This window comes from Aotus nancymaae, unplaced genomic scaffold (assembly GCF_030222135.1).
Source record: "Aotus nancymaae isolate 86718 unplaced genomic scaffold, 86718_ANA_hifiasm-v0.15.2.pri h1tg000033l, whole genome shotgun sequence".
Lineage (NCBI taxonomy): Eukaryota > Metazoa > Chordata > Mammalia > Primates > Aotidae > Aotus > Aotus nancymaae.
In genome coordinates this window covers 47,413,235-47,430,356 of record NW_026988447.1, presented here as the reverse complement: position 1 = coordinate 47,430,356, position 17,122 = coordinate 47,413,235, and the positions used below count along the sequence as shown (strand labels likewise).

General features: G+C 39.9%; 1 protein-coding gene across 4 annotated transcripts in view; it reads right to left on the bottom strand.

Annotated features, from left to right (window-relative positions):
* The window catches only part of SEC24D (SEC24 homolog D, COPII coat complex component), a 104,596-nt gene extending 87,675 nt beyond the window's left edge, over positions 1–16,921 (bottom strand). For 2 of the 4 annotated variants that reach the window (XM_064383923.1, XM_064383925.1), the window contains exons 1-4: positions 16,756–16,921; positions 14,398–14,556; positions 5,959–6,088; positions 259–407 (exon numbers count right to left, since the gene is read on the bottom strand). In XM_064383923.1, coding sequence (XP_064239993.1) covers positions 259–407; positions 5,959–6,088; positions 14,398–14,515 — 397 coding nt within the window. In that variant the 5' untranslated portion in view covers positions 14,516–14,556; positions 16,756–16,921. Of the gene's footprint in view, positions 1–258; positions 408–5,958; positions 6,089–6,552; positions 6,611–14,397; positions 14,557–16,755 lie in introns of those variants that run through there. The other 2 variants (XM_064383924.1, XM_064383926.1) reach the window with 2 other exon arrangements.
* Between the last annotated feature and the right edge of the window lie 201 nt (positions 16,922–17,122).

The window sequence follows — 17,122 nt, the reverse complement described above, 5'->3', positions numbered from 1 at the left end:
AGCATATTTTATTTCATTGTTCAATCATTGAATAGAAGGTATTCTGAGGGTCCTTCAATTACCTTGAAATAAGTGGCAGCATGATCAGGAAAACAACTATAGCAATACATAATATAGATGCTTTATATTAAAATGTCCAAATACTACTTCGATACAGTATGCCCTAGTCATGTCTATATTAAAAATGAAGAAAACCTCTCTCATTAAAAATAACCAGGACACAAGGCAGTCAATAAACACTAATAATAAAACTTTTACCATAGCTGTTGATTTGCATAGCACTGAGCTGGCTGCCCAGCTGGGTGACAGATGAAGTGGACATAGAATTTGGACAAGATGATTGTGCAGAGGGTTGGTATGGTGCATATGAAGATGTCACATTGTTGACAGGTGGAGGGCCTGAAAATCTGAGAAAAACAGGATGTTAATATCATAGCATGTCAAGCAAATGACATACAACAATGTTAACAGTTTATAAATTAAATAAGCCTGTCTAGTGGGCCTAGGAAAATGATTGATATTATATACTCAATCTTTAATTAAGCTTGACGTGAGCTCAATACATTCATGCAGCATCATCTTATGTTTATGCTCACATGCTGAACATGCCAAAAAAGAAAAAAAATTCTAATGTGAGCATAAAACCAGTTTTGGAAATCAATTTGGGAAACTAAGCCCACCACAGTCTTATCTATACTAAAGTTAATGATCAATAGAACGAAAATCAAGACAACAATATAGCCAGGAGCAGTGGCTCATGCCTATAATTCTAGCACTTTGGGAAGCTGAAGTGGGAGGACAACCTGAGCCCAGGAATTCAAGACCAGCCTGGGCAACATAGTGAGACCCTGTCTCTACAAAATAAAAAAATAAATAAAAATTAGCCAGGAGTGGTGGCGCTATTTGGGTGGTTGAGGTGAGAGGATCACTTGAGCCCAGTAGGTCAAGGCTACAGTGAGCCGAGACCGTGCCACTGCACTCTAGCCTGGGCAACAGAGCCAGACCCTGTCTCAAAGAAAAAGAAAAATCTAAAAGTTACATCATGCTTTACCTTTGATTTAGCTTGAACTTGTTAGATGTTTATTTTTTCTTATTCTGCATTAAACAATGATCACTATCTGGACAGTGTACTAGTATGGTTAGTCTGCCAAATGAGATTAAAGCCTGCCTGAGAGTCACATTATAAATTCTTATAAATTTCAAATTTTAAATAAAATTAAATTTTCCCAAATGGTATACTCTGATTTCAATTTCTCTATCTGTAAACCAGAAACTATTTTCCTATGGCTCATGTTTTGCCTTCTGCCCCCTACTGCCATTGAGAAGTTAGAATCAGAGCCTGAGGGAGACCACCGCTTGCCTGAAGTCCTACAATTTATTTGTGACAACACTAGGACCAGCATTTTTCCAGGTCTTCAGTGAGTACAACTTTTTTTTTTTCATGAATGTTAATATTTTTAAAATATGCAATTCTGTGAATCTTTTTTTTTTTTAACAATACAGAAAATACGGTAGGACAAAATATATTTCAAACAGGAGTTATAACACAAGCAGCTTCAAGTATTTTTTTAAACATAAGAAAGGTTAAGGATTTGAAATAGAGAATGAGAGACTGTATAACCATCAGCCACTACTTTCAACCCATAAATGCCTACTTATCATTCATTGCCTAACATATACCCCGGGGATTAGGTGTCAGAAATTCACAAATAAATTATTTCTTCCTGACCAACTTAAATATGGTGAGTCTTATATAGATTTGGTTTTAAACACAATTATTATCAATTTAAAAATAAAATAGTATTAAATGGCTAACAAAACTTTCACATAAAAGAGAAAAAAGAGATGAAAGAACATCTTAAACATACAAATTAGTTTAATATTCAATTTCATTACTTTGTTCAAAGTCACATAGCATGTCGTACAAAGCTGGGTCCTCCTGTCCTCGTGTAGAAACCTAGTGTGTGCCTATAGGTAAGCCACTTAATCTCTGTAGCTCTCAGCTTCCAGATTCTAAAAATGAGCGAGTGAAAAGGAACGATCCTCTTTTTTTTGCTATAAATACAATGTAGTTAAAATTAAGAACCATTAAATAAATAACAATTAAATACATATTTATTAAAAATTAAGAACCATTAAATAAATACATATTTATTTAACAGAGTTAAATAAATATTCCTCATGTTGACTGCCTTTATTTAACATGGTTCTGGACTGAAAAACATTCAATTATATATTTTAATATACAGTTTTATTGAATGTCAATTATATATTTTAATTTACTGTTTCACTGAATGTCAGAGAAGGGCAGATTCACCATCAGAAAGAAGTCTATGAAGAATTACCACCAGATGATTAGTAAGACATGAAAATTTAGCCTCGATTTAATCCTAATCCTCTGTAGAGTTGGCTCAGTTTTCTGTGCCCTGTTCAACTTCAAACACTCCCTATTTTCAAGTTTGCAACAAATTGCTCAAGAAATGAGATGTATGCTGAAGTTTGTATGCGGAGATAAGATGTCAAATTTTTAAAGATTTGATTGAAACAAAATCTGAATTTTGAATACCTACCCCACAGATAGAAAAAAAAAAAAGTTCCAACAAATTCTAGCATCATTTTGTACATTAAATAAAATAGAAGAAAAAACAACTACTTCTCTTATTTTTATTGTTCCTTGCTTCAACTTTTGTTAAAATCAATTTCTTAGTAGACTCACATATATTAGCTTCAATTTGGGAAGATGGGTCTCCTGTTCCCTCTAATTCACTGTTTCTTCATCAGAATACATCACTTTAAATTGATTGATTAAATTTTTCCTTATAATTAAAAAAAACTGATTTTTAGGTTGCAGATTTTATTTAATATCCTACCCAGTAGTAACTCTATATACATAACTTTAGTACTGCTTGCAAGTTTAAGACATTTATTCTTCCTCAGTCAAATCAAAACAACAAATAACTTGGTATGATTTTTAAATTTTATAAAACATTATCTTTAAAATAGCAGTATTTTTAAAATAAAAATTTTACATGTTAAATTCAAATCAACATAGTAACTCATTTATATTTTGGGTTTTATTTGATTATTTAGATACAGTAAAATTAAAATATTTCTTTTATTGGTATACTAAGTACAAATGACAGAGATGAAATGCTGGAATCCACAAAGAAAAGTCATATGCCATTTTGCTCTTTGACGGCCTCTGTCATCATCAGACTGGTGTGATTCACCTGCACAATCACGGTGCACTTTACCCTTGCATTGCACTACATTCACAGAAGCATGTCCCATGAGGGCAAGGCAGCATGGTAACCAGGAAGGCTTAGCCTGAAATACTATAATTTTCCCTGACTTTTTCAATTTTTAACCCTAATTCTACTTCAATCCAGTATGCAAGTTGTAGCAACTGAACGGTAGAAGAGAGGGAGAAAAATCTGTCAGTACTTCCCTAGGAATCACTATAAAAGCAGATTCTTAAAGCTGTCATGAGATTCTTGAGCTGTCATAAGTAATTAGAATTGAGTTCTAGGGACGGACAAGCTATAAACAGTGGGCTTTTCAGATCTAATGGAAATGATATTGACAACTGCTAAGGTGTTGAGTCCATGGGCACTGTGCACTGTGTAAGGTACTCTGCATGCATTAATCATTAAAATCCTCACAACCACATATTGTTGTTACAATTGTCATGAGTAAACCAAGGCACATAGAGGTTAGGTAATTATCTAGCTAGTAACTGTCTGGGCCAAGATTAGCAAACATGTCCTGACTCTAGAGTCCTCTGCCCTTCACTGGGCCAGACCCTGTTCTGAGCTCACAATCACAAAGTTAGGGCCTGTTTGATGGCAAAGTCCATGGTTTATTTATTCCTAAGCAACCTGATCAAGTGAAATAAATGGCTATAAACCAAAAAGATCAATCAATTCCAGGCTAATACCAGTGACCAAAAACATTTTTCTAAACTTGAAACCAGCTGTTCAATCTTTGCATTTCTTTCTTTTTTTTTTTTTTTTTGCCTTGAGACAGGGTCTCCCTGGGCTCAAGCAATCCTCCTACCTCAGCCTCTCAAGTAGCTGGTATCACAGGTGCATGCCACCATGCTTGGCTAATTTTTGAATTTTTTTGTAGAGATGGAGTCTCATTATGTTGCCCAGGCTGGTCTCAAACTCCTGGGCTCAGGCAATCCTCTCACATCAGACATGAGCCACCACACCCAGCAACAATGAATTTTTCCAGGTCTTCTCTCCTTTACTTCTGGACTGAGAATTCTACATTCTTATTTTACAAATGAGCCTGTGAGTCACCACACCTGGCAACAATGAATTTTTCCAGGTTTTCTCCCCTTTACTTCTGGACTGAGAATTCTATATTCTCATTTTACAAGTGAGGAAAATGAGAATGGACATAGCCAAGAAACTGCACCAGTGTCCACAGTAAGTAAACCACTTGAACCAGAAGAGGCATCTTGGTTCTCCATCTTTCTGGTCTTCCTATCTTGCCTTTTTATCATTCTTTTGAGACTCAAGGCAGTAGGGTCAGGTCCTGAGTAAGGCCCTTTGACTTCTTGCTCAAAGTTTAAACAACAATCACACTTAAACCAAACTAAACCCATCCCCTGTTTCTTGCGTGACCAACCCTCTGCATCCCAGAGCTACCATTTCAACTGGCAAATGTTATCATGACGAATAAGAGCCAGCAAGTGCCAAACTCACAAAGGCCTTATAGGTGAATTAGCCTGAAGACAAAAAATCCCAGAGGGAGTTTTCCTATTATGGACTACAGGCTTTGTGAAAGGCCAAGACTAAAAGCCTTCACAATTAGCAGGGTCTAGAGTCATAACTAGGGGTTACTGACCACCCCCCTCCAAACCTAGCTACCTGGGAAGGAACCTGAGAAATGAAGCCTGTGGGTAATCCTTGGAAAAACTCCAAAACAAACACTGCCTGCGGCTTGGCACTGGTTCTCAGCAGCTACACCTCACAGGACAAACAATAATGGGATTTCTAACAGGGAAGGTGTGATGCTGGCTTCTTTCCCAGGGACTGGTCCCTAGTGGGCTGCAGTCTCTAAATATTTCATACAGCTTGAAATATCCAGGCCTGCTTCCAACTTTTCCCTTCCTCAACTTATTATAAACACAAACACAAGATTTGTTTCCTGTGTTGTTTTTACTATAGCGCTGCCTTTTGAGAATCCCTCACTGGCATCTGTGTGCCTTCCACATCAAACTCGTAGACTTTACCATTGGCGACAATCCGATTTAATTTTAAAATATTTATTAAGCACTCATTGGCACTGAGCTCACTTCTGTGAAGGATTCAAGAAAATAGAATGATTTAAAATTTTATTCAAGAATATGGTCCAGGACACCTAAAGGAACTAGAAATTAATATAAAATTCTAAAATAAACTGACTATAACTCAGAACTAAAATGTATGGTATTAACACAAGTAATTTTTGATATGCTTCTAAATGCCTACTAATATTGTCTTTTTCTTCATAACTTTTCTTATCTTTTTGAGACAGGGTCTTACTCTGTTGCCCAGGCTGGAGTGCAATGGCACAATCATAGCTCACTGCAGCCTTGACTTCCTGGGCTTACAACATCCTTTCACCTCAGCCTCTCCAGTAGCTAGGACTACAAGCGTGCACCACCAGGCCAGCTAACTTTTTCTATTTTTGTAGAGACGTGGTCTCACTATGTTGCCTAGGCTGGTCTCAAGCTATCTACCCAACTCGACCTCTCAAAGTGCTGGGATTATATGTGTGAACCACTGTGCCAGGCAACAACTTTTCTTAATGCTTTGTTTCCTAGGGCAGTTATCTAGTAGATTCTTTCAGGGATGTAGACATTATCAAAAGGTCAAACTTTCAACCAATAAACATACAAGCTTGAAGGTATTTCTGAAATCATTTTAGGAGAATATACAAACAAAGGTTGGAATCTACCTCGCTCACCTTTGGGGAGGGTGACCAGCGGCATGAGCTCCATTCTGGCCAAACTGATGGGGTCCAGGAGGTGGAGGACCTGGAGGCAACATCGCTCCAGTGGCAGTGGCCCCCAAAGGCCCTGCTGGCTTCATCATACCTGCAAGAGAGGGGCATGAATTTAGAAGTGTATTAAAGTACAAAGAGAGACGAGGCAAAGGCATTAGGTTGAAAATGAAAACTAGGCTCAAGCCTGTAATCCCAGCACTTTGGGAGGCCGAGGCGGGTGGATCACGAGGTCAAGAGATCGAGACCATCCTGGTCAACATGGTGAAACCCCGTCTCTACTAATACAAAAAAAAAATTAGCTGGGCACGGTGGCGCGTGCCTGTAATCCCAGCTACTCAGGAGGCTGAGGCAGGAGAATTGCCTGAACCCAGGAGGCGGAGATTGCGGTGAGCCGAGATCGCGCCATTGCGCTCCAGCCTGGGTATCAAGAGCGAAACTCCGTCTCAAAAAAAAAAAAAAAAAAAAAAAAAAAAGAAAATGAAAACTAGATGGAGGAGGAGGGAAACAAATGGATTACAGCAAAATCTCTTTCAAGCTTAATCATCACCTACAGACCTGTCAATACCAGGCTCTGGCATGAGTATCTGATTATCATAATGATGAAAGAGCAGAAAAGAAGGAAATCACCTTATCACTAAACAGAAACTAAAACAGAAAAAATAACTTTGCATATGACAGAGGGACCTTGATAAAGCACATTACCACACAGAGAATACTAGAACATGTAATGAAAATGGCAGTTAGATATCAGAAAATAAATCTGGAAAAAGTGGGAAGGATCATGGTACAGCATTCTAACTGTAACTATATGGAAGCATGAGAGAGACCACTAGAAGTGCCTTTGATTTACAGCACAACAAAAGCAGATGGGGGTAGGGTCTATTTTTCTTAAAATCCTGAGCATATCCTTCAGAGCTTAATAATTTTTCCAGGATCCTAAATGGCTGGATAATAAACAGCTGAGGGACTGCTCACTCTGAGTCAGACTTACATGCTTGCTCAGACAAAATATGGGACTACATGCAATTAATGGATGCTTCTGGGAATGACTGTGTTTTCACTTATTAGCAGCTCTTCTCAAATAGAGACCTTTAAAGACTTCTCTTTGGAACTGCCCTCAGACATTTTTCTCTTTTCTTTTTGAGAAATTGCAATAGAGGAGAAAAATCACTGGGCTTGGGTTAGAGTAGTTCAAGGCCCCACATGGTTACTTAGTTGTATGACCCTGGGAAAGAAGCTTATCTTTAAGGACCTCAGTTTTCTCCCTGCAAAATTAAAGGATGAGACTAGATTACCTGAGACCTCTTCTAGCTTCTAGAAAGAAGAAAAGAGAAAAAAGGAGAAAAACTTCAATTCTTCTATCTGCTCTCTCTACTTGCTTGTTTTCACTCATTCAATGTACTTCTGACGGTACCCTGCTCTCTGGCAAGGTCATCGATGACCACCTAGCTGCCTGCTGTGCACTCCTCCCTTTGGCTTCATCATGGTACTTCACATTAACATTTCCTTTCTTTTGTTATATTCCTCTTGAAAGTTTATTCCCTCGGATAGAAAGGAACTGACTGATGACCTGCAGTCACCCAGGAAGAGTTTCTTATATTGTCACCATAACTGCTTTCGAGAGAATGCTTTCAGATGTTTGGGTAATCTAAAATGACAGGTATCTAGAAGTACCAATCTTCATGAATAATATTGAAACTTTTACAAGGTTTCTTCTCTTAAAATAGGATTCCTTTAACTGAGGACATTTTTATATTAATTCTACATAGTTTTGCTTAGCACATTTATATACTACCATTTCAACAAATACTATTCTAATACCACATTTTAATACAAAGTTCTAAACCCCAAACCCAGCAAAGTTAGAAAAACATGAGACTTGCAGTTACAGACAGGTTTGAATTTGTGACTCTGACAAGATATTCTATTTTTCAGAACCTCAACCTGTCATCCCATGTCATGGTAATAATATCCCCTAGCTCCAAGGATTGTTCTGAGAATTAAATAAAGCAATGGATATGACAGTATTCAGAACAGCTGATTCGTCTCTCCCGGCCATAGACCCTGCTCTCCTTTTGCAAGCATTTTTATCCTACTAAAGCGTATTCACCATAATTACATGCACATTTGTATTTTCATCTTAAAAATATTATTTTGGACAAAAGTAGGCAATTCACAACAGTATCATTAATATATTTTCAACTTAAATAATTACATGCACTATAAGAAATCAAACATATTCTTTGTCTTTATTTTTGTTTTTTTCCTTTTTTTAAATTTGCCTCACAGCTCTCCCCCAAAATAGTCTCCATTTTTAAAAAAATAAGTAGAATAATAGCAATTTTCATGAACAACCCCTGTAAACATGTGTAGAGAATTTTTTAAAAAAACAGCTATAATATGTGCAAGCAGAACTTTATACATCAGTCTTACTGTACTCTCCCTTTTATTTGGGCATCAACTCTATAGCAATGATTCAAATCATTCTGTGGCATTCTTAAATCATTCTCATTATTATTCAACATACATTTAAGGTGATTTTGAGGCACTGAGATAAGAAACAACCATATAAACAAATAATTACAATGTCTTGTGATGACTGTTAGAATATGCAGAGAGACTACTCTACTCTTCCTGGGGGAATCCAGAAGGGTTCAAAGAAAAAGGACTGCTTGAGCTGAATCTTTAAGGACAAGCAGAAGCTTTCTTAGTATAGAAGACAGGATAAGGGATTCCAGTTAGAAGGCAAAGCTTGAGCAAAGACAGGAGAGAGGATGGCACAATCAGGACAGGGAAAGGGCTTGGTGTGGAGAGGCTGGGAGGGAAAGTAGCCAGAGTGGAGGCCGTCCAGGTTGGCTGGGGTCAGACTGCAAAGTCCTGTATGTCACTTGCACTCCACCCTCAGGGCAAAGGGAAGTCAGTATCATTGATATCTGCAAAGTCATGGTCTTCCCCCAGCCATGTTATTGGCATTTTCAAAAATACTCAAACACAAAGAGAATCAGGCTCTTTATAGAACAATATAAGAATTTTAACAGAAAAGGCACACCATGCAGTGACAATGAACTAACTGTGCTTAGACACGCCTCACCAAAAAAATCTAAGATCACAAATTGGTCTCTAATAGGGTGGCAGAGCCTATAGACCAGTTAACTCAACAATTCCAATCCCTTTGACTTGCCTTTCTGTTAATATTAATATACGGTCTTGAGGTGGAAAGTGAAAATTCCTAGATTGCCTTACAATTTGTTTTGCCATGTGCTCTAAATTCAGCAAAGCAGCACACCTCTGGGAGGCTCTGGCAAGCCTGGTGGCAGAGATGGTTCGTCTGGGAGAGAAAGGTGGTGACTTCTAGTGGAATGGTCCTGCATGGGACTGTTCATCTTCATGGACCACATACTCCCAAGTCTGGTTCTCTGCCTTTTTCTGATGTTTTGTTTGCTTCCTAATACCTTTTAACAAATCCCTTTCCACTAGAGGGGATTGTTAACAGCAAAGGAATACTGACCAAAACCACATCACAGAAAAGCATGTTTTGAATTTTGTCCTGGACCTGACAAACTAAAACCAAAATTATAAGCCATTTGTTGGGAGGAAAATGTTTATCTAAAATAAACAAAGATAAGCTCCATATTATATCAGTAGAATTGTAATGGCTATGGTCCCTGAAGCACCGTGCTGGGTGGTGCACCTACATAAGCTATTAGGAGCCCTATCACCACCCCACTACCCCTGTCCTAGTTTCAGGACATTAATACTTCTTGACTCTCAGTCTCCAGACCAGTGTCCTCAACCAAGGGTGATTTTGTCCCTAAAAGGACATTTGGCAATGTCTGGGACATGTTTGGTTGCCACAACTCCCAGGTGGGAGGACATACTACTGGCATCCAGTGGATGTGCTGTGTAGCTTTCTAAAATGTACATACATTGGATTGTGACCCTTCCCAGATTAAATCACTTAAGTGGTACTCTACTGCCCTTACAATAAAGTCTAAGTTCCTTAAAATGGTCCCACATTCCCCTGCCAGTGGCATCTCTCACCGTTCCCATGCCATACCCCAGCCATGCCAAATGTCTTGCAGGTCCTGAAAAGTACCGCCTTCCAATCTCAGCAAACTGATTCCTGACTTGGCCAATTCTCACTCATGTTTCACTGCATTCCCTCCGGGAAGGAGCCCTTTCACCCTAAGTCTTGTTTAGGTGACCCTGCCTCGTGCTTCCATACCACCCTCTACTTCCTTTACAATAGTATTTCCCCCCAAAACTGTCATTGTTAATTTATTTAATGCATTTTTCGCTAGCTAAGTAAACACTATGAGGGTTGAGATTAGGCTTATTTTATTTAATGTCATATTACCAGAAGTATTTTGTTCACCAAATAAATCTGTTAGAATTTGTGGTTGGGTGCAGTGGCTCATGACTATAATTTCTGCATTTGGGGAGGCCAAGGCAGGAGGATGGCTTAAGGCTAGGAGATCAAGACAACCCTGGGAAACATAGTGAAACCTCGTCTCTACAAAAAATTTTTTAAATTAGCTGGGCATGGTGGGGCACACCTATACTCACAGCCACTTGGGAAGCTGGGGCAGGAGGATAATTTGAGCCCAGGAGGTCAAGGCTGCAGTGAGCGGTAATCTCTTCACTGCAATCTAGCCTGAACAACAGGGCAAGGCACTCTCTCTTTAAAAAAAAGTGTTAGTATACAGCACTAGTTTTACAAAAACACAATGAGTAGGCATAAATGGAGATATGATAATATAAGCAACACAAAGCAAGAGTTTGAACTGGCCAGAACTACAGTGGAATAGATACTTCAAAAAACTACAACTAGGTTGCTGTGTCTGTCCGAAGACCAATAAAAAAGTCGCTAAAAGGCTAGCCAAGAAGACACATAAGACTGAAGATTAAGGTATCTAAGGTTATTCAGCAGAATATAATCAGAGAAGTAAGAGCTGGGGTAATTTGGTGAAAGCCTTAAATAATTAAACACCAGAACACCTTAATATGCACAGAAAGGTAAATTTGCAGAGAATATAACAGCTCGATTATTCATCTGATAAATTTAACATCCATCAAATAAGGAGAAAGCAGTTTAAATTAAAGCATGAAAAATTGAATTCAACAAAGACAGCTTTTAAAAACACTGGTAAGGCCAGATGCCAAGGCTAACGACTATAATCCCAGCACTTTTCGAAGCCAAGAAGAGAGGATCACTTGAGCTGAGGAGTTCAAGACCAGCCTGGGAAACCTAGGGAGACCCCATCTCTACCAGCTACTTGAAAGCTAGGCAACAGAGCAAAACTCTGTCTCAAATAAATAAATTAAATATTGGTAAATATTTAATCAAATCAAATATTGGTAAATATTTGATTAAATATTGGTAAATACCAGAGTGCTTTGCTAATGACTGCTACAGCTTGTCATTCACTTCACTCATTGAATAAACATTTATAAATTAGCTCAATTTAACCTTTCTACAGTGTATACATGATAATATATATGTATATATAATTTTTTATTTGTCAATTAAAAAAAATTTTTTAAACAGTCATGAGTGCTTTCTCTGCTCCAGGAACATCTATTATAGGTACATCTATTATAACACAGTATGATAAATAGTATAGAGGCCTGCAAAAGTATTAGGAGAACACAAAAGGAGAATTCAAATTAGATTTGCATGCTATAAAAAATCCCCCTGGCTCGGAAGTTGATGGTGTAGAAAAAGGCAGTATTGGAGAGATCATCTTAGTAATCCAGGTGAGAGATGGATGGATTGAACAAAAAGAGTGACAGGAGAATGGAAAGAAGAAAGCAGGTAGGAAAGCTGTTTACAATCACTCCAAAAAGATTTGGGAAACCAATTGCATTGGAGGAGGTAAAAAAGAGGGTGAGGTTTTTTGCCTGTTTGTTTGAGAGAGTCTCACTCTGTTCCCCAGGCTGGCTGGAGTGCAGTGGCATGATCTTGGCTCACTGCAACCTCCATCTTCCTGGTTTAAGTGATTCTCATGCCTACCTCAGCCTTCCAAGTAGCTGAGATTATAGGCATAAGCCACCACACCAGCTAATTTTTTTTTCAATTTTTTAATCATTTTCGTAGAGACTGGGTTTCACCATGTTGGCCAGACTGGTCTCAAACTCTGGGTCTCAAGTGATCCACTTGTCTTGGCCTTCCAAAGTGCTGGGATGATAGGTGTGAGCCACCATACCCCGCCAAGTTTTTTGTTGTTGTTGTTTTCTTTTTTTTTAGTTAAAGTTTCTGGTGTGGATCACCAAATAAATGATGCTAATGAGTGAGATTTGAAATGCCAGAAAACATGGGCTTCCATGATGAATATGGAATTGTTTTGGGCATGGTGATCGTGATGTGCCTTAACAAAGGTGGACAACTGGAACAACCCACGGCCCACATGCGGCCCAGGACAGCTTTGAATGTGGCCCAACACAAATTTGTAAACTTTCTTAAAACATGAGATTTTTTGGACTTTTTTTTTTCTCATCAGCTATTGTTACTGTATTTTATGTGTGGCCCAGGGAAGCCAATGTGGCCCAGGGAAGCCAAAAGGCTGGATACCCCTGGCCTAGAGCTTAGGAGAGACATCTGGGCTGGAGAAATAGATCCAAGAGACAAGCACTTTCTGGGAATGATCCAGCTTAGGGAAAAATCTACAGAGTGGTAGAACAGTGGTGAAGATGGAACACGAAGGGAGAAACAGCAACAGTTAAGGGTCATGTAGAAGAACTCCTTCAAAAGAGATGTCCACAAAGCAACCAAAAAAATCAGCACAATTGCTCATGCCTGTAATTCCAGCAGTTTGGGAGGCGTAGGCGTAGGCAGAGGCGAGTGGATCACTTGAGGTCAGAAGTTCGAGAATGGCCTGGCCAACATGGTGAAACCCCGTCTCTACTTAAAATACAAAAATTACCAGGGTCCGGTGGCGGGCGCCTGTAATCCCAGTTATTCAGGAGGCTGAGGCAGGAGAATCACTAGAACCCGGTAGGTGGAGGTTGCAGTGAGCTGAGATTGCACCACTGCACCACAGCCTGGGCACAGAGAGAGAGTCCCCCTCAAAAGCAACAACGAAAGGATAGTGTCATTGAAACCAAAGGAGCAAAGAGTTTTGTAAAAATGAGAGCAGTAAACAGTGTCAAATACAAAAGAGGACAGACAGCACAATGTCTACTGCATTGAGAATTAAGACACTGATAGTCCTGGTAAGGGAAGTGGAAGTGTGGATGGGGTGGCAAGCTATGGAGTGTAAACTATGCAGGGAAGGAGAGGCAAAGGTGGAGATCACCAAGCATAGTGAGTACTTTCTCAAGAAGATGCCTGTGAAGAGAAAAGGGTGAATAATAATGAGTGTTACACTTAGGTGTGTATGCAGTTTGTTTTTTGCCTTCTTGAGAGACCTGGGTACAAATCCTGGCGCTACTACTTGCTATCTGTGACCTTAGACAAGTCACATGACACCATGACACCAGACATTTAATTTTCCTAGCTGCAAAAATATCTTACTGCATAGCATTGTATGAGTATTAATTAAGACAATACAGAGAAAGCTTTTAGGACCAGATTTCGATACATCCTAAGCACCCAAAATAGAATAATTTATAACTATCATTATAAATACATGCTGAGGAGGAATGAACCACCAGATAGAAACTGGAAGGGTTAATGGTTTCTACAAGATCCAGAAAGGCAAGATTATAAATGTTCTGGAGAGGACTGTCCTGAACAAGAAGAGGGATGCTTCATCTGGACATCTTTAAAATTTGGGGAAGAATAAATCATAAGAGTGACTTTCCACAGAAAATTCACAAACTCAGAGCATCTTCTGCAGAATACTGTGTATGGCTGCTAACATCAAGCCCCACCACAGGGAGTCCTTGCTGACTCTGCACTATATATACATGCTACCTAGCACAGCCTGGATCCCAGATACCTGAGTTAGTTCCAGTGAGCCCTGAGAGCTACTCATTGATTTACACATGGTCCATTTGTACAAAGAATTATCCTCACATATAACTGATGTACAAATTTATCTAGGACCAATCATAGCTAAGAATACGTAAATTTAATTCATTTATAAATTTAATTCATTTTTTATTCAATGTTTACAATAGCCTTCCACCACTAATTAACAGCAAGAACAAGACTCACAGTAAAAATAAAACAGGAAGTGTTTTAGTCTATATTTAAAAAACAAACTTGTATTCCATGCAATAACCAAACTAGTGATGTAGAGCTCTGCTATAAGAGCCTTTTCCAAATGATCCTGTAATCTAAGCCATTTCATTATATAATGATCATTCAATGCATTCAAATCTCCTCTTTCAGAACATCTTATGTCTCTGAGCCTGAGAACTGAATAATCACCTACAAGTCAAAATAACACACTTTACCTGTTGGAGATGCTGTGTGTGATGGATCCCCATAGTGCCCGTAATGAGGTGGAGAAAGGCCTATTCCAGGCTGGGGCTGAGAATATGGGGGTGTAGCCACGTAACCTTGTTGACTCATTATGAAAATATCATTCCAAAGGATAATCTTACAAAAGAACTCTGCAACAGAGAAACAAAAAACATGTTACCAAGAGAGTTTTAGTCACTTAATGCTATTAAAAATATAAACACTGTTAATACATGTTTATGATGGTTTGAGGACAAGTACAATTATCAGGTACATGAGAAATCTTTGTATTATACAATATAATATACCATTATCCCCTTAAAAGGGTCTAACCATACCTCTCTGAAACTCAGTAAATCACTTCAATAATTCTGGGCAAATTCTCAAGCATGAGACCTGAATAACAACTGCCAAACACTTTTTTATTGGAAGCCTGAAGCATTTCAGATAGTCTTTCCTAAGTGTTCCTACAATTCTGTGCTTTTGGTTTCCATGGTCACATTTCAGCAGAGAGCACACCATGCCATTCAATTGACTGACCACTATAACTGCCAGCAGTCTGCAATCAGACCTTTTATGACTTACCTCTTTTTAGTGCTCCTCTAATTAGTCATTTTAATCTGGTCATCAGGACAAAGAAAAATCACAGTCCAACAAACATGGCAAAATATAAAATTGATAATGGGCTTATTTTATGAGTCATAATTTGAACAAGCCAGGTAGTCACTATAACGACTTGAGTGTTTTCAGTGGTTTTTCAAAGGCGACAGAATTTTTTTTTTCTAATTTAAATGATATCACATCTCTAAGAACATATGCACCTATATTTAAGGGACTAAGGAAAAAAAGTGTAATTCTGTAAATGTGTAGGCACACACATCACAAATAAAACAGACTCATCTTGATCCTTTTATTTTCATCTTGATTCTACTCAGAACCCAAATTTGCTTTAAATTTTCCATTTTTCCCGGTTTTCACAAAAAAAGAGCCATTTCATAGGACATTTTTTAAAAAATAAAATAAGATAGAAAATGCTCTGAATCCTGGCAAGAGAGGTGTGTTTTCATTCTATATCTGCCATACTTAACTGTGTGACATGGAATGAGCTGAAGAACCTCCTTGAGCCTCAGTTCTTTCTTTTAGAAAATGAAGCCTTTAGGAGCCTTTCCAGATTTCCACTAATTCTACAATTCCTCTCCAGTTTATTTGCCCCATACAAGCATATTTTTCCTTTTGTTCTTTTATTTGCTGCAATTTAAGATAACAGATCAGTGATACCTGCTAAGACTTAGAATCTGTCTATATTCAAGAAATGACATTTCAAATTTAAAATCTGTGATTTGATTTTGTTTCCATATTAAACTATACGTTTCCAAAATTAAAGCAACCATGTAAAAATATCATGATATCACTTCCTTCTCCTGGAAAAGGGAGAACTGAAAAAGAGGACAGAGGCAGGCAAAGGCCTTCTGGTCCACTTTGTTCTTGACAACTCTTTTTCCCTCCTCCCACTTAGCAGAGAGAGACGTGGCAGCCTGAGCTTTGGTCAAGCTCATCCAACCAAGAGCATTTAGGAAGTCGGCACGAACCCACCTAAGTAGCAGCCTGTTGCTGAGTGACAGAAAAGAGAGGCAAAGATGGTCACTCCAAAGAAGAGGAAGCAGCCAGGTCCCTCTAAACTGGTCCTGGGAGGAATCAGCTTCCTCATGCAACCCAGTTTGCCACGTCAAACTTCCTCACACAGCACCAAGTTAAAGAAACCTGACTCAGCTTCAAGCGGCGACATGGCAGAAAGCCACTTGGCATGAGCAGGCCTAGGATCAAAATCTGGGGAGCCCCAACCTCAGAACGGCCCCCTGGCCCACTGTCACCCAGCAACTCTAGCCAAGGTGCGCTTCTAACCCCGGAACAAGTTCGGATATAGCCAGATCAGTTTCACTATTCGGATGTCCCGAAGCTACAAGATATAGTTGCCATTTTTATCATGAATATTTCCAACAGTCCCTTCCTTCGAAAAAGGAAATTAAGTTGATACGGAGAAAAGAAAACCACTGGCAATGACACTGGAATGGTGGCCACTGAGGATCCTAACTAGGCGGTTCCAGCATCCCAAGGCAAAAGGTGGGGGCGGGTAAAACATGCCCACGCCCACCTCCTTCTCCCCCATCCCGCCCGCCCCACTATTAAACTGCACTGAAAGGCTAAAGGAACAAAGAATGAGGTGTCCTCCCACCGCCCCAGCCTCAGGTAACACCCGGCCTCCCGCCGCGTCCCCGGGCCGGGCGCCACACCCGGCTCCGCGGTGCCTGGTCAGGGGCTGTCCCGCCTGAGCGCGTCGGCGGGTGCTTTACCTGCTCCCACTCCCGCACCTCGCGGACTTCCGAGCGCTGGCGGCTCTGCGCTTAGTGCCGGTGACCCGGCTCCCGCTGCTGCCGTTCCTCTCGCGGCGCCTCTTCCCCGGCCGGCGTCCCCTCAGCCAGGTCTCACGCTCGGAGTTGCAGCTGGGCTGTGAACTGCCACGTCAAACCCTCTCCCGGCCGCGCGCCCCCGGCGCGAGGCTTGGACCCGCCGCCGCCGCGCTCCCGCCTGCGCACGCGCACAGCGCCGGCCGCGACGGGGAGGGGCGGGGCCACCGGGCCGGGCCAGAGAGCAGCCGAGCGACCTCCTCCTTTTCGCTTTTTGCCTTTTTCCGGTTTTTTTTTTTGTTTTTTTGTTTTT